This window comes from Bidens hawaiensis, unplaced genomic scaffold (assembly GCF_021521415.1).
Source record: "Bidens hawaiensis isolate Kalapana, Puna unplaced genomic scaffold, B.hawaiensis_p1.1 tig00024619_1, whole genome shotgun sequence".
NCBI lineage: Eukaryota > Viridiplantae > Streptophyta > Magnoliopsida > Asterales > Asteraceae > Bidens > Bidens hawaiensis.
The window spans coordinates 382,047-407,959 of NW_027493886.1; the positions used below are offsets into that span (position 1 = coordinate 382,047).

The 25,913-nt window shown below is 35.0% G+C and overlaps 2 protein-coding genes and 2 pseudogenes across 2 annotated transcripts; 2 read left to right on the forward strand and 2 right to left on the reverse strand.

The window, feature by feature from the left end:
- Positions 1-230: 230 nt before the first annotated feature.
- On the reverse strand, positions 231-2,189 carry LOC143569587 (L-type lectin-domain containing receptor kinase IX.1 pseudogene; annotated as a pseudogene).
- A 1,196-nt stretch (positions 2,190-3,385) lies between these two features.
- On the reverse strand, positions 3,386-8,088 carry LOC143569586 (putative cytosolic oligopeptidase A). Its single transcript, XM_077055461.1, has 15 exons — positions 7,741-8,088; positions 7,298-7,465; positions 7,086-7,209; positions 6,276-6,496; positions 5,918-6,148; positions 5,734-5,824; positions 5,508-5,629; positions 5,307-5,414; positions 4,998-5,243; positions 4,764-4,909; positions 4,573-4,690; positions 4,351-4,510; positions 4,196-4,227; positions 3,897-4,034; positions 3,386-3,638 (listed from the first exon to the last, which is right to left on the reverse strand). The coding sequence occupies exons 1-15, from the start codon at positions 8,086-8,088 to the stop codon at positions 3,555-3,557; spliced, it is 2,337 nt and encodes a 778-aa protein (XP_076911576.1). The 3' UTR covers positions 3,386-3,554.
- A 6,106-nt stretch (positions 8,089-14,194) lies between these two features.
- Positions 14,195-16,149, forward strand: LOC143569577 (L-type lectin-domain containing receptor kinase IX.1 pseudogene; annotated as a pseudogene).
- A 7,782-nt stretch (positions 16,150-23,931) lies between these two features.
- LOC143569579 (rho GDP-dissociation inhibitor 1-like) lies at positions 23,932-25,547 on the forward strand. Its single transcript, XM_077055455.1, has 5 exons — positions 23,932-23,955; positions 24,507-24,611; positions 24,981-25,164; positions 25,251-25,385; positions 25,471-25,547. The coding sequence occupies exons 1-5, from the start codon at positions 23,932-23,934 to the stop codon at positions 25,545-25,547; spliced, it is 525 nt and encodes a 174-aa protein (XP_076911570.1).
- The last annotated feature ends 366 nt before the right edge of the window (positions 25,548-25,913 follow it).

Genomic DNA, 25,913 nt, shown 5'->3' on the forward strand with positions numbered 1-25,913 from the left:
AATGATTGCTCTTTGTGTTGTTTTCCCATAATTAGTTCATGGCCGCATAGATTTTTGTAAGGGTGAAAAAGTTTCAAGCTAAGCTCGACTTGTTTAACTTACAAGAGCTTGAGTTTGGCTCATTTCAATTTATATTTCTAAGGCTCGAGCTTGGCTCGTGAGTAGTAAATCTATAACTTATGTTTTATATTTCCGAGAATTGCTCACTTGAACTAACATACACCAATTGTTTAACGGATAAGATCAATGCTAGTGTAAGTTATCGAACCGCCTCCAGAGCCAGAACTACCTTCATGAGCATCTGGTTCTGGTTCTGCACAGTACATCGGCACTGGCATATTCATCGGAAGATTTGGGACCGCAACCTCAAACTTCAGCGCCTGTATTGCTTGCTGGATTGACGGCCTTAGATTCCAGTCAGGGTGCACACACCATAACCCCACCATCATCAAACACTCCACTTCTTTCGAGTCAAACACCATGTTCAGCCTCTGGTCAACACCCGAAACCAGCTCACCTTTCCCAAACAAACCCCAAACCCACTGCACCAACCCTTGATAGGAATCCAGCTCAACTCTATCCGTCGCCTTCCGCCCTGAAGCAATCTCTAATGCCACTACCCCGAAGCTATAAACATCTGACTCTTTGCTAGCCTTCCCTGTCGTTACATACTCAGGAGCCATGTAACCGAGGGTTCCGGCTAAACCAGTTGTTTGTGGACCTGACTCATCATGGTCCATGAGCCGAGCTAACCCAAAGTCTCCTAGCTTCATGTTGAACCCCGAATCAAGCATAATATTGCTCGTCTTAATATCACGGTGCAACACACATTGCTCCCATTCTTCATGCAGATACAACAAAGCGGAAGCTAAACCCATAGCAATCTTATACCTCACATCCCATTCTAAGGGAGTCTTTTGACCGTATAGGTGCGAGTCAAGGCTACCATTTTCCATAAACTCATAAACAAGCAAGAATTGAGTTTCATCGTGGCACCAACCGATGAGACGCACCAAGTTTCGGTGCCTTAAACTACTAATAACCTTCACTTCCGTTCTGTATTCTTTCTTTCCCTGTTTAGAACCCTCTGAAATTTTCTTAATCGCAACCACTGCGTTTTCCTGTAATAAGTAGCCCTTGTAGACACACCCGAATCCACCCTGCCCTAGTTTTCTGTCGTCTGAGAAGTTATTGGTTGCTAAAACGAGATTGCTGTAGGAGAACCTTTTCGGGCCCGCTCCTCGTTCGAGATCATCATTCATGGATGTCAAGGCGGCTGCTTCTAACGGGTTCTCTGCAGGTCTTCTTTGTTTTCTTTTCCTTTGTTTTGTTCTCCAATATGCAACGCATACTGCAACGACTATTAGAACTAGAACACCAAGAGGGACTGCTATCTCCACTGCTAGTTTCCAATCCTTTGAATCATCTTCTCCTTTTTCCACAACAATTAAACTTGAACTGAACTCCCATGACTGAAGGACATGTCTTTCTACATTAGCACCCGTGGCAGCTGAAAACCCGACCATTGCCTGTTCAGGAAGAACTTCCCTGAGGTCAACTTGATATGAAAGATTCCCCCCAGAATCATTTCCAACGCTGTAACTCCACCGCAAGCTCAGAATCTTAGTGGTAGCATTGTAAGATACCCATGCGTCTGTATTGTCTCCACTGTGTGAACCAGCATCCCATGCAGCGTAAGTAGCCGAATGAACCGAGTTCTTGTTAATACTCATGTGTTCAACGTCGGGATCCCATTCAGGGTTCGGAAAAGAGTCGAACTCGATGAGAATTATTTGGTTTTTGGGTGAATCGGAGTACGTGGTGTTGAACAGGCCTAGAAAGCCACTAGCTGAGTTGGGTGGGATTTGGAAGTCCACTGGAGCAAGAAAGAAGGTGAGCCCATTACCGTACGGGGATCGGCCTTGTGTGTCAATGAAGAAGGTGAAGTGAGTGGTGAATTCGGTTAGCTTGCCCGACTTACGGTCCCAGATGGGTAAGGTGTCATAGTATATGGCTTGGCCTACACGGTTAATGTAGTTGACTTTGTTGAACTCTATGGTTCCAACAGAAGGTATGGCGTCTCCCCTGTACATTATGTCTGTTGCTTCAGCCTCGAAACGATCGATCTTGAAATCTAACGGTTCAGAACAAGGCAGCATGAATAAGAAAGCAAAGACCCAGAATATCATACCGGTAATTGCACTGCTTGTGTTAATGATGCCTTGATACCTTATATATAAGTATCATCAAGGAAAGTTAAAATATTAAAACTAATGTATATTCTTCCAATGCTTGATCTCCAAGTTTACCTAATATTTGATGAACGATTAAGCACGTAACGTTAACATATAGTTAGAAAGTAACTGATTTTGTCTCTTTTATCTTGGAATATATTTTTTAACTTGAGCACACAACTCAAAATTTACGTCATCCAAACATAACCGGCCCTGAACATTTTATATACAGCCAGTTGTTCACAAAATCCAAAACGATGTTGTAGCAGCGACATTATACAATTATTAATCTTGCTCAATAACAACCAGGTCTTTTGTTTCACACTTTATTGTATGAACACATCTATGTGTGTGAACTTTACCCCAAGTTATCTTACAAAAAAAAATAAAAACAATTGAGTGTCATGTCAACGTTGAAAATTTGTGAGCCTCACTTATATGATAGGGTCTAAAGAAGGGTGGGACGAGTGCGAGTCTTTCCTCTATTCAAGGAGATTGAGAAGCCACTTCCACTGAGATAGCCAACTCCCAAAAAGTTTAATAAAGTAGATAAAATAGATTATATAAATTGTAACTAAGAAAATTATAACAAGTAAAAATCAAATACCAATAATAAAAATGGTACTATATTAGTAACAACTAAAATACAATAAAACTATGATAGTAACAACCAAGTGAACAAAACAGGAGAATACTTGGCATAACCATCTATACACTCCCTAAAAGTCCATTACATTTATCCTTTATGTCCTCCACAAACGCCTATTACAGTCATGCCCTCGAAGATGTATAGTCTGTCAAATCGCTCATCCCACATCAATTTGGATCTCCCACTACCCTAGTTATTTCTAATGCACCATGTACAATCTAACAATTAAAAGCCATCATAAAGATTTGAAAGTTCTGGGCTTGTTTATATTAAAAATTCAATTTATGATTACAACTTCCTTTGTCTATATAAAAGCAAATTAAACTCTAATATATACTAGTGAACCCTGGATATACATCATGTGAATGGCATATAATTATCATACACAGGAGAATGATAAGATGCCAGGAAATTTGCTCAAAACAGTTTTGGTTGTCAAACCTTGACTAAATCACCAGGTCAAAATACACTCCAAAGTAAAAAGTAAAACAAGGCATCTTAAACCACCATATGAGAGGTCCTAAAAAGGGAGATTTTCATTGTGCAACTGATGATTAAATTAACTAGTCGATAAAGCATAAGGAGTCTAGAAACATCGTGACTGTAATCATGATTTAGATCCAAGAAAAACAAAAACAACTTTCAGATCAGCAATTTGCTCCTGTCATGAATCATGCTGATGCACTTTGTAACAGACCATTGTGCCTGAGCAGTGGCTCAGGTGAGGGTTCCCGCCCACGGAATTCAACAAAAACCTGTATATTCCATTCAACCATTTTCAAGTCAGTCAAGTGTCCTACCCTATAAAACTTTAATAACTATATCGTAACCAGAGGAATCTTAAATGAGAGTTCAGAAAACAAGAAAGTTTTTTCTTAGTATTGAAAGTGGCCCATTTTCTATCTTAAATGCACAAATTACTCATAAAAGTACTAGTAAGAAACCAGTTGAAATTATGTAATTGAAGAAGTTGAAAGGGAAAAAAACAAATATATGAACTCTGTAGAACTAACCGTTAGTGGATCTTTTCCACCTCCTAGCGCAAGAATAGTTTCACGGAACCTGCGCCCTGTCTCTTTGACCGCCCTGTCATCATTTAATCCGGCATCCTCAAAAGCCGAGAAAGCATCAGCAGACAATACTTCTGCCCACTGTAGAAATTATGTTCGCAATCAGAAATAGTGCCAATAGAGAAAAAGATAACAAATATACAACCTAAACGTTGTAAAACTATAGTAATCTACTATTTTAAATGTGTAGTAATTGATGGAAACTCTAAACCTTCACAATAATCAAGGACACAAGAAAATACCTTATAACTGTAATATCCAGCAGCATATCCACCTGTTAATGGCAGACAATATCATAATAAGAAGGTGATAGTGACATAATGTAGCAACAAAACATTCATCTGCAAATTAATTAGCATTGACAAAATAATATAACAACATATAACCAGGAACCAACCTGCAAATATATGGCTAAAGCTGCAAAGGAACCTGTCCTCTGGAAGAGGAGGAATTACTTGAGTTTTTTCACTGACCTTTCGATCAACATCATAAATCGATTCAGACCCACCAGGAATGTACTTGCTATGTAGCTCCAGGTCAACAGTTGCAAATTTTAGCTACAAATTAACATAAGATGTTAATCTTTAGAAAAATAATAATGCCATACACTCGGACTCACCTGACGAAGGCTAAGGCTGCCAGCACGGAAAGTTCTAGCAGCAAGAAGCTTCTGATATATCTCTTCAGGAAGGCTCTCTCCAGTTTCATAATGTTTTGCAATGCTCATCAATGTATCCCTGCAACAGGCATTTAGTTACAATTAGATGTAATCTTTAAAAGAACTCTTCTTACAATTTGTCAATATGATACCTGTGATAGCACCAATTCTCCATAAATTGAGAAGGTAACTCAACAGCATCCCATTCTATGCCACGTATACCAGCAACAAGACCCTCATCTTGTTTTGTTAGCATGTGCTGAAGTGCATGACCAAACTCATGAAACACAGTCTCCACCTGTAAACATCAAGAATCATGTATTAAACAATATAAATATTCAAAATTTTGCAATGCTTTCCTCATGTAAATATGTATTGCAACTTACCTCACGAAATGTCATAAGGCTTGGCTTATCTCCAACAGGCGGCATTTGATTGCAGACCATATGAGCAATGGGCAACCTAACCGAGGTTTTGTCATCTGATAATACTCGACTCCTTGCAACCACCTCATCCATCCATGCACCGCCTCGTTTTTCAGCTGGTCGACAATATGGATCAAAGTAAAAGTATGAAATTGGTTTGCCTGTTGAATCCTTGATTCTGTAAAATCTGACATCAGCATTCCAAACCTACAAACAAAAAAGAATTAAAACATGTTGAATCCTTATAAAAAAGGTAACAAGACATCTTACAGGTGCTAAACCGTCAGCTGGTTCAACATCAATGCCAAATAGCATCTTCACGAGGCTGAAAAGACCATCCATAACTTTAGGCAATGAAAAGTAAGGTCTCAATTCTTCCTGCAGTGTCAAGAAATTAACTTCTGAGCAAACATTTAAACTAAAAACAACACAAAGATGTTATCTTTCTGTATACAAGATCTAGAAAAGAACCTCATTTATCTCGTATTTTGATTCACGTAGCCTCTCACTCCAAAAGGTGGTATCCCAGTGAGTCAACTCATTAGCTTCAGGAGCACCTTGACTGTTGGAAAACTGTCTGAGATCTTCCATGTCTACAAGATATGAAGAAATTGGTATAATGAGTGTTTAATCCATTAAATAGAACATTACTAAAAAATATAAACAATGTAAATAAAAAATATGTAAGATATATTACCCTGAACTGCGGCATTCCAAGAAGCACTTCTAAGCTTCTCTAGAAGCTCTTCAGCTTTACTAACAGTAGCCATTTTAGTTGCCATGCTTACCTGATAATTATTTTCAACCAACACACCAATCAAATAAAGATAATAAGAAGCAAAACTACATACAAAGTAAGACAAATGAATACAGATTTAGACCTCTGCATAGTTATTGTATCCAAGAAGCTTAGCTTTTTCCAATCTAAGTTTTAGAATTTGTTCAATAACTAAAGTATTATCTAATTCTCCACTAGAAGCACGAGTTACATAAGCACGGTAAATTTCCTCCCTTAAAGCCCGATTCTTAGCATGTTGCATGACAGACATAAAACTTGGGGCATCCAATGTAATCATCCATGGCCCGTTTTCAGCAGTGGCATTTTCATGACCCTGAAATTCAATATGCATTATAAAATAATAAAAACAAATAGGACACTGGTGGGTTTTATAAAAGACTAACAAGATTATCTTTTTAGATAAAGGCTAGTGAGCATGAATAACAAGATTTCTTTAGGACCTTAGATGAGGCAGTTTGTGCAGCCAAACCAAGAGCTGTAGGAGGCAATCCTTCAATTTCCTTTTTATCTGTTATTAGTTTTTCAAACTTCTTAGTGGCATCCAAAACATTCTCCTCAAACTTTCGTGAAAGTTTTGTCAATTCCTGTTGAATTTTGTTGAATTCTTCTCTCTTTGAATCTTCAAGAGAGACACCACCAAGAACGGCCTCCTTTATTGATGCTGTATGTGTACACATGCCATGTCAAACCATATTTACAGATACTCAATATTAGGATTAAAATAGAAAATAAATTTTTTTTGGACACAGACTTGCAGTAATAAATATTCAAGTTGTGAAAAAAATAAAAAAAAGTATTGCAAACAAGAAAGAATCAACTCCATGGGACAAGTTTTGTAACACCTCAAAATTCATTTTATTTAAGGAATGAAGAATATGAAGAGTAAAGAGAAGCTTCAGAAAACAAATAAACTTCTGCTGATAGAAAATCATGCATAACTTTTGATGACAATAAAGAAACACTTTAGGTTACACCTTTTGCTGTGGTCGATTGCAATAGCTTTCGCCGTAATTAGCAAACTTCTGTAAAGGTGTTAGCTTTAGATACATTAACGATCAATACATAATATTTAGTCTGTTTGAGCGTTATGGAAAGCAAGTAAAACAAGTTTCTCCTTTATGTTATAAATATTATTGCAACCATTTCTTTTATTTTGTACAATCGTGCCACCATCAACTGATGCATGTCCCATGAAGCTTTACCACAACAACACATGAACTTCAAGTAATGTGAACAATAATAATGCTTACATTCAACAATGCGTTTCTGCGCATCATTCAGTTTATCCCAATCCGGTGACTCCCTTATCGCCTTAAAAGCATTATACAAAGGTTTGCTCTGGCCCAATTTTAGGTCAAATTCCACTTTTTCAGGCTGCAACCAGAATATAACCAATCATGCTGCCTTTTTTAACATGCATCCATCAAATAAATCAAATCAACCAAAAGAAATAGAAATAAACCTGAATCTCTTCGATTGCAGACCGGAGTTCAGCGGTATCCTTAACCGCCTTGAGATGATTAATCGCTCCCCAAACAACAGTCAGCCGATCCATCATCTTCTCCAACGGCTCCACCAGCTTCGGCCACGTCGGCTCCACAGTCTTCTCCAATTCCGCCAGATCACTATCCTGAAACGTTTTCCCCAAAATCAACAAACCCATAACCAAAAATCGATAATCAACAAAACCCATAACCAAAAATCAATAATCAACTAAACCCATAACAAAAAATCAATAATCAACAAAACCCATAACCAAAAATCAATAATCAACAATACCCATAACAGAAAATCGATAATCAACAAAACCCATGACCCAAAATCGATAATCAACAAAACCCATAACCAAAAATCAATAATCAACAAAACCCATAACCCAAAATCGATAATCAATCACACACTTACAAGCTTCTTCAACAAGGCACGCATCCCTGGGCGGACATGACTGGCATCGATCGTATCGAAAGGCGGAAACTCGAAGTTGTTGAGTAACGGATTGGTATCGGAAACCGTCGTCGACATTGAATAATAATATGGAGTGACGGCGGTGAGAGGAGAGTGACGGTGAGATTGCCGGAGGCAGAGGAAGAAGGAAGGAGACCAGAGTGGGCAGATGCGAGATTTAAGAAGGTGTTTGGAAGTTGAAGAAGTGGAGTGACAAATGGGGCGATGTAATTGTAAAGAGCGTGCGACTGAAATGATGGTGGCCATTGTAACAAGGGTGGTCGCGAAGGATGTGATATTTCTTCCCATTTTTTTTTATTTTTTTTTGTTTCCTTTTTGTTTTGTGTTACGTTTGTGTAGATAATAAATACGTCTTATATTAAAACAATCAAATTAACAAGTTAAATGACAATAAATGTTAATAAGCCAAAGCACGTACACTAATAAGGTTAACTAAACAACAAAAATGGGTTTGTGTCGTGTTTCCATAGGCTATATAGTAAGTATAATTTTTAGTAATCTTGTTTTATGGTTTAGTTATGAGTTTTGATTATATGAGTATAAGTTATCAAAATAGCCAAACCGTTATTAAAATGAGTGTGACTCACACAAAAAAAAAGACAAAAAAAAACAACGAAACGAGAAAATCACAATCAAATCACCTTTCATAATTTCGAGAAAATCAAATTCTCTGTATTGAACTGATGAATACTTAAAACCTGAATAAATAACTGTAGGTTAGCTAGTAACTTAATTAACCAAACAAACCTATCTCAACGCGTCTTTAAAGTTATGAAGCATGGATCATACAATAAATACGTATCATTAATATCTTCTTAAAATTGTAACAAACAAGTTGTTAGTCAAATATGATATAAAGGCATTGGTATACCACATCTATGAAGGTTATGCAACATGAAAAATGTTTTGCTCTCCTTTGATGTAGGTATACAAGAATAACATAGTTGTGTGATAAAAAAAAAACAAAGTGTTAGAAGTGATTAACTATATAGATTGAAACAAGGAGACACTCCTCTTAGAAGAGTAGCATCTATAAGTGTTAGAGATGAACTTTTTAATTTACATGTTGACTTTTGGTCCATCGCGATACGCGATGGACCCCTGAAGATTTCATCGCGTACCGCGATGGGTGGCACAGACGAGAAAGTTAGGGTTTTATATTATAACCTGTTCTGATGACCCTATTCATCATCTAACACTTTCCAGGCAGTTTCTAAGACAAATAAGAGTTTTTCCATATGTTCCATATCAATAGAATCGAAGATATTGAGATGTCGAGACGCGTCTAATCTCTTTGAATCATACCCGGGATGTAGAGTTTGTAACTTTCAATATTTTCTCATGTATTAGAATGAATAATTTGTAATTGTTATTGGTTAATCTATGAGTATTGATGTTTAGTGTTATTGTTGTGCATTCAATCGGTTTAGGTTTACGTCGATCAGAACGATTAGTTTGTCGATTGCTATAATAATTGATTGTAGGGTTGTTCGATTAGTTGATTAATGAAGCATACAGTTGCCCTTAGTTGAGTCACACTGGCGGGAACTGTTTGATAACCAGTGCCGCGTGTTAGCGATTACTAATGCCTACGGTTTAGCTCGTTAAGCAACATATATTTGATCAATGATAATTAATCTGTTAAGTTACATGAGATTATTGTTTAGTTGCATATTTGAACCCCGAGTGTGATTTGCTTTTGTTTATTGCTTGAATTTGTTAAGTTGCTTAATCATTATTAAACTCAATTCGTATGCTTGTGTGGCCAACACTATTAACTGCTACTTCATAATATTAGAAATCTGTTACATGTTACACCGACCAGATACTCCTCGTGGTTCGACACCCTACTTAACCTAGCTTGCTTTGGTGATTAGGAACCAAATTCTTTTGTTTTTGACTATATAGCGACAGTCTAGCATCAAGGACGAAAATAAATTAATTCTTACTATCAAATTCCCACCCAAATAACTTATCTTCTATTGATGGAAAAGAAAAAAAAATATTTTTGTTCTAAATATAGTATTGATTATAAATTAAACATGCAATCTCTATTGATTGAATATAAATTATATTGTAAACATACTTAATATAAAAAAAATATTAATGTATATAATAACTAGCTTTAGAAACCCGTGTATTACACTGTATAAATTAATGTATAAATTACAATGAATAATTTAATACAAATAAAATAAAAGAAATTAATGTATATAATAATTACGTATCATAAAGATATTTTCTTTAAAATTAAAATTTATATACAAGAGTTTAAGTTTAAATAGTACATTAACATTTAATTTTTGAGACATCTTCATATTGAAAAAAACTATAATAACTTTGTTTACTTTTTACAAATATTCAATATTTAATAAGTCTTAAAAATCATAGACAAATTTTTCATTTTTTATATTTAGTATAAGACTATTGTGATAGTTGAACAACAGTTTGTTAATAAGGACATCATGAAAGCTGTTCAAAAATGAAAATCTGGTGGCTTTTTTGGCTTATGGTTTAGTGTTTAGGGTATAGAAGGAAAAACATTTTTGTGAAAGACTTTAACTATATACTTCAGATCTAAAGGCCTCATGGTTTTACTTCCAGTGGCATTGCTTCATTATTAGATACCGGTTGTTGAACAACCCATTCTTGATTTAAAATTCAAATACATTTGATGATGTAAAGCGACTATATTTGTAATACATTTTTTACATAATATAAAAAGACTTAATTATCTTTTATTTTATTTGCATTAATTTAGTCATTGTAATTTATACATTAACTTATACCGTATAATACACGGGCTTCTAAAGCTAGTTAGATAATATATTGTTAAAATTGTTATAGCCTAATTAAGCTGTAGTCAAATATGACAAAAAGACATCAGTGATGATAACACATCTAGAAAGGTGAGTAAGAAAATGTTATTGGGAGCGAGACATGCACTTTAATATGTGTGCGGCTAGATCATGTACTTTACTTATTCAAAATGTCAACATGTGTTCAAGACTTCCAAGTATTTAATGAAGTTCAAGTAACACCAACATTAATGCCAAACAAATTACATAAACAGTTCCCAAAAGGTGTAAAAAACTGTAAGGGTGTGCGTATACATGATACATGTGGGAAGGCATGCAAGATGATAATGATACATGAGGGGAGGCATAAATAGTTAAACCATTTATAAAAGACTTAAAAACTATAATCATAATTTACTTTACTTATTCAAAATGTCATTTTAACCTTTTCTGTTTTTTATTTCTTTTAGCATCAGAAAGGTTACAATTACACGATCGAAATTTCTGGTTAATTCTCATAATTTTTCACCTTCAAAACTAAGATCTTAATTGACCTATATTAATAATTATTCGCTTTCTTTTTATACTATATTTATATTATATTTACATTTTTATAAAATTAAATATTAACATATTATTTTACCATATATTCCAAAATACTTAGTGAAATCCAAAAATTAAAAACAAATCATGTTTGTCAAAGATTGAAAAGAATATAATTTCAAATGTTATCATTAACAAATTGCATTATGTATATTGTAGAAGATTGCAAAGAAAAACAAAACTCAAATATGCTTTCATTTTACAACGTAATTTTTTTAATCATTAAATTATAAATATATGCTTAAAAGTCCATTCATTTTTTTTAAAATCAATAAATTTATCTATTATTATTATTATTATTATTGTAAATTGTCATATAAATTTATAAATTATAAATATATGCTTTAAATCTATCCATTTATTTTTCGGTTAATTTAGTAAACTGTATATATGTTAAAATGTAATGATAATGTATACCAGTCATTTTCATACATATAACAAAGTCTATCATATTTAATTTCTAAGTTTCTTTTTATCAAGGATTGTTTCGGGTTTTTTGTGGGGCTTAAATTTAATTTTTATGTGTTAAAAGCTAGTAAATAGATTGTTTAGTACAAGTTAACTATATTTAGATCAAAATTTGTTACATGTAAAAAATGAGAAATCTGAGTATTTTTAAAAGTTTGAGAATTCAAATAGATTTATTATCAAATTTGTTACTCGTTCAAAGTATTGGCTTAAAAATGTCAAAAGAATGAAAGTTAGAACTTTAATCATGATTCAGGTTTTAAAATTATTTTCAAGGGCATTTTTGGAAATAACCAAAAGATTCGGGATTTGGCAAATTAACTATTTTTCTCTCGACTATTAAAATTTAAGAAAAGATTGCGAACACTTTTGACATGCCTCCCCCAGACCTATCAATACTTCTAACTTCTATGAAATTTGAAATATTTGTGTAAGCCAAGGTTTAAAAGTACGGAATCGCGCCTCGAGGCGTTTTCTCACAGCCTTTCGAGGCGTAAGCCTCGAGACGACACGAGGCGTAAGCTCGAGGCGGAATTTAAAAATGAATATAAAAATTTTATAGCTTATTAAAAAAAATACTTAGCATCAAACAAAGAACTTTTCAAAATAATTTCATCATCACATTCACTAGTCATGAGAAACACACAAAGTCTAAACCATAATAAAAGTTGTAAGTTTGAAACTGACACCAAAAGTCTAAAACATTAAAACACACAAAAAAGTTTGGGTTTCCCTCCTCTTTAACGCCCCAGCCGTTTTTCTCCGCCTCGGACGTTTTTTTCCACCTCGGCCATGAAGAGGCATACGTTTATTTCTATCCCCTGAGGCGCCGCCTCAAATTCGTTTTGCATCTGCCTCGTACCGAGGCGCGCCTCGAGGTACCGCCTCACAGCGTTTTTTTAAACCATGGTGTAAGCATTAACTTTCCCTTCAATGGTGATCAAAACGCTGCATATAAAGCATGCCATATAAAACTATGCTCAAATTGAGCAAAATATTCACAAAATTGAATGGGTTAATGTATATGTTTTTTATGTTTTCATTATGACAAAGTTGAGAAGCCCCCTTAAACTTATCAAAAAGATTTTCATGGTGCAGGTCAGAGTAACATAGTTCTTGAAGAACATGCGTCGTTACAATTTAATGTTCTCATTTCATTCGATGGGTGGTAAATTGATAAATATATCAATAAAGGTAACACTTATTCTGTATTTAGGCTGAGTGGCTAAAACTACTATTGTATGAGAAATTTTATACCCGAAATTGATTAATAATCAAAATTCTTTCAATTATAAATGTATGACATTGAGAATGAAATTTTCAATAGAAAGAGCATTCTCGGGTACGCTTCTGCACTTGCATTTTTAATTAAGTTCATTTAAAAAAAATCATTTTGTTATATAAATAAAAATAATTTATGTACACATAGTATAGATACAAGCATAGATGTAATACATTTTTTCCATATACGTTATGTAATTATTTGTTTTACTTGTAATTTTATAATTTGGATCATTCCGTGTATGACACGGGCTCTAAAGCTAGTAGTTAAAATATACAAAAAAAAGACAAAAATGGGAATTGTGAGAAGGATTTGTAACCATTTATCAACAAAAAATTCAAAAAAATAAGTAAATATAATAAAGAAATCATAACTCAAAATATAAATAAAAAACAAAAGAAATTTTAAAAACTTAAATGTTTCCTCTGTCATTCTTGTTTTAAGAAAACGACGAAAAGACACAATGACAAAAATGAAAAAGACACAATTATAACTAAAAAAGACACAATAGATCGTAAAATATAACACAATGCCGAACAAAATATAACATAATGTTGAGTAATATAACCCAATATCAAGAAAAAAAGATAGAATGTCAAAGAAAAAAGACATAATCAATGATGAAATTAAACACAGAACACCATGATAAACAAAAAGACACAATTATCTTTTTCCCCGAACATTGTGTCTTTTTTTAATGAGGAAGAGTTGGAAACATTTTTGTGTTTTTACTTTTTTCGTTTTTTATTAAATTTTGAGTTACAAATTTTTTTATTTTATTTTAAAGGGTTTTTTTATGTAACTATAAATCCTTTCCATACTTCTATTTTTGGGCTACTATATAGAATAACTTACCCTAACTTTAAAATATAAGTTAATGGAGATAAGTTCAGAGTTGCTTATTCAAACTTGTTTGGGCAATGCACTAACACTAGTATTCAACACCTTATGTCCTTATTTAAAGAATATTGATTATTTTTTAGAAATATCATATTAAATTAAACAACTTTTTCAAACGACTATTTGAGCTTGAACTGAACTTAAAAAAGTAATACAAGATGGATACGTGTAACATTTATTTTAGCTTGTGGGACACAAATTGAAAATAAACAAAGTTGGCATAAAGCTCAATCTGTCTTTAGTTATCTCATTTCGTGTTAATGTAGAACTCATAAGTCATATATATCATATAATAAAATCAAACTAGCTGTTGAAACTTGAACTTTAAACCTCAACAAATACTATGGCTTCCTCTTCATCTTGCAGCAGTTGTTTTTATCTTCTTATCTTGGTATTGCCCGTTTCTAAATCCGTGTATTTTCGAGTACCTCGTTTTGATTCGACCGCAAACGATGTAATCTATGTCGGCGATGCAGTACCTTCTTTTGGAGCAGTGAATTTCAACAACATTGTCTACTGTTGCCGAGTTGGTCAAGTTTTATACAAACAAAGAGTTCCGTTATGGGACACCAATTCAGGCCAGCTCGCAGATTTCGTCACTCATTTCACTTTCGTGATCGACATGGAAGATTTCATACGTTACGGCCATGGCATCGCTTTCTTCCTCGCACCAGTCGGTTTCACAAGTCCCCTTAACTCAGCTGCTGGTTTCCTTGGGCTTTTTAACTCCACAACCAGTGATGATCCAAACCGAGGCCCGATTGTTTCTGTCGAATTCGACTCATATTCCAATCAGGAATGGGATCCTCCTTTCGAGCATGTAGGAATCAACAGGAATTCTCTTTCGTCGGTTAGTTACGCTAATTGGAACGCTAGTTTGCATAATAAAGAAACTGCTCAATGTTGGATTTCGTATAACTCCACCACTAAGAATCTTAGTGTCTTCTGGACTTACTAACAGAACCCGAATTTTCAAGGAAATTCGAGTCTGTCTTATCGAATTGATCTCAAAGAGATTCTTCCTTCATGGATCACCATTGGCATAACAGCTTCCACTGGCCAATACATGGAAAAACACACTCTCCAGTATTGGGAATTCAATTCGAGCTTAGATATCACAAACAACGGCAAATCCATATCGAAAAAGGTGAAATTAACAGTGGGATTAGCAGTGCCTTTAGGTGTTCTGTTAACAATATGCATAGTCGCATACACGATTTGGTCAAGAATTAAAAAAAGACATACAGATGAAGCATCAGAAACGATGAATATAAGTTTAACTTCATTTAACGATGATCTCGAAAGGGGAGCAGGGCCAAAAAGATTTAGTTACCGAGATCTCGCTTTAGCTACTAATAACTTCACTGATGATTTGAAGTTAGGTGAGGGAGGATTCGGGTGTGTTTATAGAGAGTACCTCACGCGTGAACGAAGACTAGTTGCGGTTAAAAAGATTTCAAAAGGATCGAAACAGGGGAAGAAAGAATACATAACAGAAGTTAAGATCATTAGCAGCTTGAGGCATCGAAATTTAGTGCAGCTCATAGGTTGGTGTCACGACGAACATCAATTTCTACTAGTTTACAAGTTTATGCCAAACGGTAGTCTTGATTCTAATCTGTTTAGGAGTATGCCCCCTCTTGCTTGGAGTTTAAGGTACACGATAACATTAGGTTTAGCTTCTGCATTGTTGTACCTTCATGAAGAATGGGAGCAATGCGTGATACACCGTGATATTAAATCAAGCAACGTGATGCTAGACTCGGGTTCAATGCCAAGCTTGGGGATTTCGGGTTGGCTAGACTTATGGACCATGAATTAGGTCCACAGACCACATGGTTAGCTGGAACTTTAGGGTACATGGCACCTGAGTATGTACAAACCGGCAAAGCTAGCAAGGAGTCGGATGTTTATAGTTTTGGAGTGGTGGTTGTTGAAATTTGTTGTGGAAGAAAAGCTAGAGATTGCATTGATGGCGAGTTTGAAATGGGTTTGGTAGACTGGGTTTCGCGTTTGCATAAAAAGGGAGATATTTTGTTAGCGGTGGATGAGAAATTGAATCACGATTTTGATGTAGAGCAAGCTAAGTGTTTGATGATGGTTGGGTTATGGTGTGCACATGCTGATCGTGCGTTAAGGCCATCCATAAGGCAAGCTGTTCGAGTGCTTAACTTTGAGGCCGGTGTTCCTAATCTTTCTATAGATGTACCTGTTTTAGAGCATCATGGATCTAATAATCAGACAAGCAGTTCGGGAGATCCGTTTTTAACTTCTTCGAGTACTAATATAGGTCAGTAGATAAGTGCGGTTTTGTTAGTTAAAAGACCACGCTTTTATATTATTATATATTTGTAAAAAAACTTCTTTCTACGGTATTTGATTGTGTTTGTTGTTTTGAATACTTTCCGGGCAACTGAAAATATTAGTTTTGTGATTTTCTCTACAGGTTGAAAGCAGCTATTTTTCCTCCCAAAGAGTCTAGGTGAAAAACTAAAGTGATGTTACAAAAATATTTACTAATATAATGTTTTCGGAAAATTGCTTCTCTCTTTAAGTCTTATTACATTCAATCAATCACACCCATTAAAAATCCTGTCAATAACAAGGCTAGTAGGAGGGTTTGGAGAGGGTGGAATGTAGATAAACCATACATTTATTTCAAATGATAGAGATGTTGCTTCTAGAAAGACCCTCAGCTTCAAAATCAAGTGTATTAAGTCATATAAAAGAAACAGAAGGCTCAACAAAAGACTTCTAGACAACACAGAAAAAGAAGCAGATAAATACAATAACTATGTAACTGCCCCAGTGTAACCGTATCATAATATTGTCCGTTTTGGTTAGGACAAACCACCATTGCCTTAATTTGTTTTTGGGTTGCCTAGGTGGAGACTTCCCAGGAGGTCATCTATCCTGATACTACTCCCACTCGAGCACATTTAATTGTGGAGTTCCCCTTTCATCCATTAGTGTTAAGCCCCAAACGCGTTATGATGGGGACATAATCTATGTTGTATAATTTGATATGACAGTGAGGGCAATAGTTGCATCAAATGCAGTGGCAACAGATAAATCGGGACACGAGATTTAGCCATCAGCATAGCCAATTGTGATTAAGAAATACTCAATCATACTCTTTCAGTATTCATAATTTGTTGGTAATAAGATAAAACCAAACTTATGAGAATTATGTGAAGCATGCTGGGTCGGATGTGAGTGGTGCTATTGTAGTCATAATTGTTTGCGACAACTTATGTGATGCGAGAACTTTGTTTTTGCAGGAGCTAAGATTTGCAACAACTTCGTATTTTGAGATAAATAAAGTTACGTGACAGTTTGTGTGTTGCAAGAACTAGTTTTTGCGATTACTAATAGACGGCGAAAACTAAGGTTAGCGATAACTAGGAGTACTTTTGTGATAACTAAAGAAAAATGTGCAAGAACGTAAGTTGGAAACCCTATCGATGGCGACTGTAATAAGAACAACTAGTACAAGGATGATTGAGGTAATTGTTATCATTAAAGAGTTGTAGAACACAATTGCCAACAAGGATGATCAGTAAGGCAGTGAAAGCCAGTGATGATGTTAGAATGGCGGTACTGACTGGAAAAACGCTCCAAATGGAAAATTGACCGATGTTTGTGACCGGCTTAAGAGATGAACACGATGGTGACGATTGTATGCACCATAAAAGAGCTCTTGACTTTGATACCAAGATATATGTGTGTAACGAAGATGCAATTGTGTAAAATGTATTGTTAATTGTAATTATGGTTTGTATAGTAGAATGAGTTATATACTTGGTCCATATTTATACAATATTACCTAGCTATAATTTTTGTCTAATTTATATTGTATTTAATATATATTATCATATGATATATACTTAAAAAAGGATATTTGTTCATATTATGAACTCTAGACAATATTTATTTCTTTCCACTTTCTTATTCAGCAAAGATGATGTATTTAGGCTATGCGTTAGAGTACTCCACTATTCATTACTCTAAACCATTCGTCACATCAACATCACCTTAGCTTTTTCTTCATCCTTTAACACCACCATTCAACCCCTGTTATACTTCATCCTCTACTATGTTGTTTACGTATATTCGTGCCAATCTATCCATAGAGTAAGATTCATTGATAGGTACGAAATGAGCAGACTTGGTTAACCTATCAATTGACCCAAATAGCATTATGCTGACGGGTAGTCTTAGGGAAGCTTTGTAATAAATCCATTGTTATCATCTCCCATTTCCAAACAGGTAGTTCAGGTTGTTGAAGCAAACCTGAAGGTTTCTGATGCTCAGCCTTGACTTGTAAACATGTTAAACATTTGGCTACGAACAGAGCAATATCCTTTTTCATCCCGTTCCACCAGTAGTTAGGTTTAAGATTTTGTTACATTTTATCACTACCGGGATGCATCATATACTTCAATCGATGAGCTTCACTCATAATCCTTTCACGTAAATCCTCAATCTTTGGTACCCAGATTCTAGTTCCAAGTCTGAGTATCTCATCATCTCCTTTGATCAAAGTGTCAATTGTACCATTACGTTTTTGTTCGAAGATTTGATTTTATTCTATTGCTTTCTTCTGAGCCTTCTTGATTTGTTCAATTAAATCTATTTGTAATTCCAGTCTTAAGGCTCTAACTCTCTTGGGTTTTTCATGTTCTTTGCAACTCAATGCGTCAACTACTACATTTTCCTTTCCTTCATGATAGATAATTTCACAATCGTAATCATTTAAAGTTTTCATCCATCTTCTTTGACGCATGTTAAGTTCTTTCTGATCAAAGATGTGCTTTAAGCTTTTATGATCAGTGTACACGATAAACTTAACTCCATATAAATAGTGTCTCCATAATTTCAAGGAAAAAATTATGGCACCCAATTCTAGATCATGAGTCGTGTAATTCTTTTCGTGTACTTTCAATTGTCGAGAAGCATAAGCTATTACTTTGGTTCGTTGCATTAGTACACAACCCATACCTGAATGAGATGCATCACTAAACATAACAAAATCTTCTGCACCTTATGGCAAGGTCAGTATAGGTGCATTAGTGAGCTTTTGTTTGAGTAAGTCAAATGCTTCTTGTTGTTTGGTTCCCCATTCATACTTAACGTTCTTTCGAGTAAGAGAAGTTAAGGGACCTGCTATACGGGAGAAATTCTCGATAAATCTTCTATAGTATCCAGCCAATCCTAAGAAACTTCGAACTTCAGTTGGCGATCTAGGAATTTCCCATTTAGCTATCGCTTCAATCTTGGCAGGATCCACTTGAATTCCATTTGTATTGATAACATGACCAAGAAATTGTACCTCACGAAGCCAAAATTCACACTTAGAAAACTTAGCATACAATTTCTCATTTCGAAGTAGTTCAAGCAAAATCCTGAGATGAACCTTATGATCCTATTCCGATTTAGAATAAATAAGTATATCGTCGATGAACACGATTACAAATTTATCTAAATAAGGTTTACAAATTCTGTTCATAATATCCATGAATGCTGCAGGAGCATTGGTAAGTCCAAACGGCATGACCGTAAATTCAAAATGTCCATATCTGGTTCTAAATGCAGTCTTTGGAATATCTTCTCTCTTGGACTTTCAATTGATGATAACCTGAACGTAAATCGGTTTTTGAAAAACAACTTGCTCCTTGTAGTTGATCAAACAAATCGTCGATTCTTGGGAGCGGATACTTATTCTTGATTGTTACTTTTTTAGGTCACGGTAATCGATGCACATTCTCATCGAACCGTCTTTCTTTTTCACAAATAAGATCGGAGCTCCCCAAGGTGAAGAACTCGGTCTTATAAATCCTTTCTCTAACAGTTCATCTAACTGTTTCTTTAATTCTTTCATCTCCGTTGGAGTTAGTCTATACGGGGATCTGGCTATTGGAGCGGTTCCAGGTACTAAGTCTATTCTAAATTCAACATCACGCTCTGGTGGTATCCCTGGTAATTCTTCTGGGAAAACGTCAGGAAATTCTGAGACAATTGGTACATCTTCTAATTTCTTTTCTTTAGGTTCTTCTGTCACATACACCATGAATGCTAGACATCCTTTTTGTAGATATTTATTAGCTTTAATCATCGAGATTAATCTGACATGACCTCTATCTTTGTCTCCGGCTATTTGAATTGTCTTCCCGTTTGCACGAATTTCAATTGCTTTCTTATCACATAAGATACAGGCTTGGTTATCGGATAACCAATCTATTCCTAAGACGATATCAAAGCCTGCCAATGTCATGGGTAACAACTGGAGAGGTATGACATGTCCTGCTAATAGAATTTTGCCTCTATTCAAAACTTCGGATATTCTAACCTGATTACCGTAGACCGTTTCAACTACGAGGGATTTATCTAACTTAACTAAGGGTTCGTTTAATAGACTACAAAATTTCTTATCTATAAAACTTTGGTTTGCAACCGAGTCGAACAAAACCCTAGCATAGACATTATTGACGAGAAACATACATGTTATGACGTCTGGCATCTCAGCTGGCTTCTCGGTGTTGAGCACAAAAACACGTGCATTTCCCTTTCTACCTTCATTCTTGGTTCCACTACCACTTGCACCATCTCCTCCAGTTTTCTTCTTCGGACATTCATTTTGAAAATGTCCCATTTCACCACAACCATAACAAGCAATCTTATTTTTCCAGCAATCGGTTTTTGCATGACCCACTTGTTTACAGTTAGTACAAGTAAGTGACTGATTGAACCTGCACCTTCCAAAGTGTCTTCGGTTACATACATAACGGAATTGGTGATTGAGAATTCTTCTTCTCACCACGATATGGTTTCTTGTTGTCCCTTTCATTTTTCTTAAACACAACCTCCCTCTTGAAGGTATTTTCTTTCTTTTCTTCTTCACGGGTTCTGATTAATCCATTCATCATATATCCAGCCAACTCCATGGCTGAATCAATGGTTTGAGGCAGAGAAGATCTGACCATGTCTCTAATCTCTTTTGGCAAACCCCAGATATAATGAGTGACTTTGTTATTTTCTGGCGTTACCAAATGTGGTACTATCCTACAATACTCCAGAAATTTTGTATTGTAGTCCTTGAGATTTGTTTCAACAACTCTATGATTTAAGAACTTGATTTGAATTTTATCTTTTTTGTTCATCGGACAAAACTTCCTGATTACGAGCTCCTTAATTCTTCCCAACTTAACTTGTACATATTTAATCTACCCTTGGCTTGAATAAGGGTATTCCACCATTGTAGAGCTTCGCCTTTGAACGATTGGGAGGAATACTGAATTGCTTCTTCCTCAGAACACTAACTAATGACATTAATGGCTTCTATTTCTTCAAGCCATCCCAGTGCAGCAATAACACCCTCATTTCCATGAAATTCTTTAGGCTTAAACGTCTTGTATGTTTTATAACTACAGCCTTTCTTAGTCTTTCGTTTCTTGATTTTCTTTTCCTCATAATCACTTTCATTATTAGAACTGACATGTTCTTCTTCTTCTTCTTCTTCTTCTTCTTCTTCTTCTCTCTTAGACTTATTAGATTTCAACGTTTGAGTTTCCTCTTTTCGACATTCTATAGACGAAAAATAGGAGGTAACTATTAGTTACTATCTCTAAGAATTTACCAAAGGCATATATCTTATCCGTACTTTCATATACTTAAATTGGTTAAAGCCTAAGTACTTTATCAAATACTTAATTCGCTAAAACCGATGGCTCTGATACTAACCTATCACACCCCGCCTTCGGGCCTAGGCGTGTGACTCACAGTTGGTACCACTTTTGTCAATTTATCAAAGTTTGTAGCGGAAAATGTTATTTTAAAATATTTACTTTCATAACATAGGGAATTAAATACCCCTGGTTGTTTTACAAAATTACTTGTTTAAAAACAAGTTTAATATATATATGCCTCAACACAAAATTAGTTGAGCCACCAGCTGTAAACTATGCCTAGTGTTCTTCTATTCCCACTGGCATATCCATCACTATTCCTTACTCCTGGTTACCTGAAATCAGTTTCAAAATACGTCAGCTATATGCTGGTGAATAAGCTGACTCAATAAAACATCTTCACAATTCGTAATGACACAACACCAATAGTGTTCAACGACTCAGTGGGTCTCAATCCCATCTCATCGGAACTAAACATACGCACAAACCACATAATCGGACTTCACTCGCCCTAGAGACAGTCACTTGCCTCATGGTCAGCATGTCTGTAGTGTGCCCACTACAGTACATATATGTAAGGATCCAGACACATGTGTATTTTAGTATGAGTGTTTAGTACTACCTTGCATCAAAACGTTTTAGAGGATTTGAACAAACCCTCATGCAAATATTTCCATAACTTTTTTACATATGAATAACAGTCCATAGTTTTAAAGAGTAAATATCTTTTCAAAATATACAGTACATAGACGTATTCACGTCATAAAACATTTCACACTATAAAAAGGTTTGGACGTATTCACCTTTTGTTGATTTCAAGATTTCTCACCAACAGATGTCTGATCTTTATTTCGGACCTATAGTTCGAGAATAACATTCTATAAATAACTAGATCTACAATCTAGCTATAGACCTTAAGTCTATTTGCATAACCTTTACCTTGATATTCATTTTATTTTATAAAACATTTATATGCTACGTTTCTTCATTATGAAGAAACGTATATATCAAGTTTCTTCTTTCATAAGTAATATCTTTATAAAAATAAAGAGCAACATTTCATCAAAAATCTTATCATATGAAAGCTTATATTTCACTTACTTACTTGATCAAGGTATAGACTATACTCTTGACTAGGGTCTAAGCCATTAAATAATAATAAAATAATAACTTAAACAGAATCCTTACCTTACGCGGGTATTTTTATTTGCTTAAGCCTTGTATAAGTAGTACTTCTACTTAAACTGTCAGAACCTTGTTTCGAACTCACCTAATCATTCGATCGAGCGTCAGAACTTTAGTTCATGCACGAATTACGAGAAATTGGGACCACGAAACCTCACAATGGTCGGGCACGTTCCCCAAGGTTGTGTGTGTGAAAGTGAGTGTGAAAATGGGATGAGAATGCTTCAAACCCGTAGCCCCCTTTTATAGGCAAAGTTTTGACTACCATCGCGTAGCGCGATGGGGTTTCCCCCTGGCCATCGCGTAGCGCGACGCCGCTATACACTAGAGGTTGCCACGTGTTGACACGTGGTTGATCCGGTTACTTAGCTGGGTCATCGCGTAGCGCGATACCCCCTTCCTTCTGGACCATTGTGTAGCGCGGCGCCCCTTTTTCTAAACTCATGGGAAACTGCATCGCGTAGCGCGATGATCTAATCTCGCGATGGGTCTGGAAATCAAAATTTTTATTTGTAGTCCTTGAACTTTAGTATCTTGTCACTTCTTGGTCTATCTTCCACAATTCGTGCGAAGTGCCAAGTGCGCCATCAAAACGCCACATTGCACCCATCGACGGAGTTCGTGTCCGTGCGCGTGCGCGTCGGGTGCTTCGCACCCTCTACTAAAACTAGTGAGAGTGGTTAGCCCCATAATAATATTACCATGGAAAACTCATTCCTTATAAAGTGCTTTCATTCCTTTCCCACTTTCCATGTGGGATGGAGTTTCCTTACTTATTACCTTAACCTAATAGGCTTTCTTTTCTTTATCATACTTTTCCCATTACCTTTCTCATAATTATTTTTGGTTCTTTATCTTTATAAACTTGTCAAATTTGGACCTAAAATTTGTGGGTGTTACACAAAGCAGAACTCCATTCCCAAAACAGACTAAGTTTAAGGCTTTAAAACATTTAGACTTGGTCTATGGAGACCTGTGTGGTCCTATATCACCTCCTATGCATGCAGTGAAAAAATACATCTGACCCATTTTGGTTCATTCTTATTTTATCTAAGTATTTACATTATGTCCAATATCACACATAAGTCAACTTTCAACATGGACTATTTATAAGTAAGTGGGTTGAAATTGCAACTTATATCTGTCCTTTTTATTTATCAGGTTAATAATCATTTGGGGAGTATTTGTAATAGGTGTGATATTGGACATTATGCTAAATTTTCGAGCCCAAATGGTAAAAGTGAAACTGAACTGATTGTTAAAACCAAAAAATTGAAAACGAACAGATTTTAAAAACCCAAAAACAGTTTTTTTGGTTTTTTGGATGGTATGATTCCAAAACCGACCCGTGCACACCCTAACTGACTAACTGTATTCATTTAATGTGTAGATCATTCTGCAAGTCTTAACTAGCCAGTTTGGTTAAAATCTTGGTTTTTTTTCGTTTGCATATCTTTATTGTAACAATATTTTTATTTACATAATTCATTTGCATACTCTATGAATTAGTTTCCCAAAGTGTATTTTTAATCCTTTTTTTTGTGATAAGTTTCAGTTGTTACTGAAACAATATAATTTTAGTAATCATATTTGGCATATTAATTGTTATAAAACATGACACTTTTGTGCAAACTTTGTCGGTCAATCCAACCTGATTGCTTCATATCGCACAAAACTGGTATCATTTTCATTTGACTTTTTTGTTTTATTAGTCAATGAATGATTTGTCAACTACTTTGTATAAAAGGCTTGTTGTTGATGTTCTTGATCATGTGATTGATTCAGGATGATGAGAGCTTGAGGAGGTGGAAAGAGCAGCTACTTGGAGGTGTTGATTTCAATCAGGTCAAAGTTTTTTTTTTCGTTTCCTCATTTAATTTATATTTTCTCGTACAATATTCATTGTAGATTCTTTATTGTTTTTAAGCGGAATGAATATAATTATGCTAAAAGTTTAGAGTAGAACTTCATCTTTTGCCATCTAGAAGACTAGAATCATATATGTTTGTAAAAGTTCTACTCTTGCCATATTTTAACTCATATATGTAAAAAGAAATAATAACTTTTGTATATAGTTTTTTTTTTCACATTTGTTAGTATCCAAATTTTCACCTCTAACTTTACTCCATTAAAGTTTTTGACAGTTTTGGAGGGTCCCATATGAATTGTAGCATTTACTTTCTTTTGACTAATTATTTAACTAATATTACATATTTGCCCATGATATGCTTTTTGATACCATTAACAATTGTGACAGAGGCCCTTAATATTTTGCACGGGCCCGATATTGTTCTTGAAATCCCCAATTCTAGGAATCCAAAAGCCCCTTTGTTTACTCTAAAAGAAGGAAGCAAATGTAATTTGAAATTCTCAATTAAGGTTAGCAATGACATTGGTTGTGGTTTCAAGTACACCAACCACGTCCGGAAAACTGGCCTCAAGGGTACACTTTATATATACGGGCCCTTATTATTTTAATGGTAATTTTTTTAATCATTTGAATCGTTTATGTTGACTTTGTTAATGCAGTTGATAACTCAAAAGAAATTCTTGGGACCTTCAGCCCGCAAGCAGAGCTGTACTCACATGTAATGCCTGAAAAGGTTACTCCCCATCAGAACCACCGTTGTTCAAGAACACACCCGATAAACACTGCAAAAACCAAGGTAATTTTCAACTAATGAATTATTGGCGTGTTAAATATAAATTATAAGAATATAAAGCTTATGTTTGTTTGTATTATGTGTTCAATTTGTTGATGATGATAATAAGTGTTACCTGGAGCTTAACTACACTTTTGACATCCAGAAAAACTTGGCCAAGTAGGATCCAGTCATTGCAGAACCGTTTTATGGTTATAATGGAAAATCCTTTTTTGCCAATATCGATCTTTCAGGTTCTTTTGTGTCAAATTTGCGACCCGTTTTAGCTAAACAGTTCGTGTTCGGGTCAACCTGATTGGTTCACGGGTTGGCATGTTTAACCCAGTTATTTAATTTTAATTTTTAAACATGTTTTTTTGTAACAACTTAAATTATTATATCTTAAGCCAAGCCAAACTTTAAAACTAAAAAGTAAATTGACATAAGTTTTTATAATTACAATGTAATTGTTTGATATAAATTTGTATTTTTTTTTGTTGTAAAGGCTTAATTTTTAAAATATAAATGTAATAAAAAACTATTATTATAA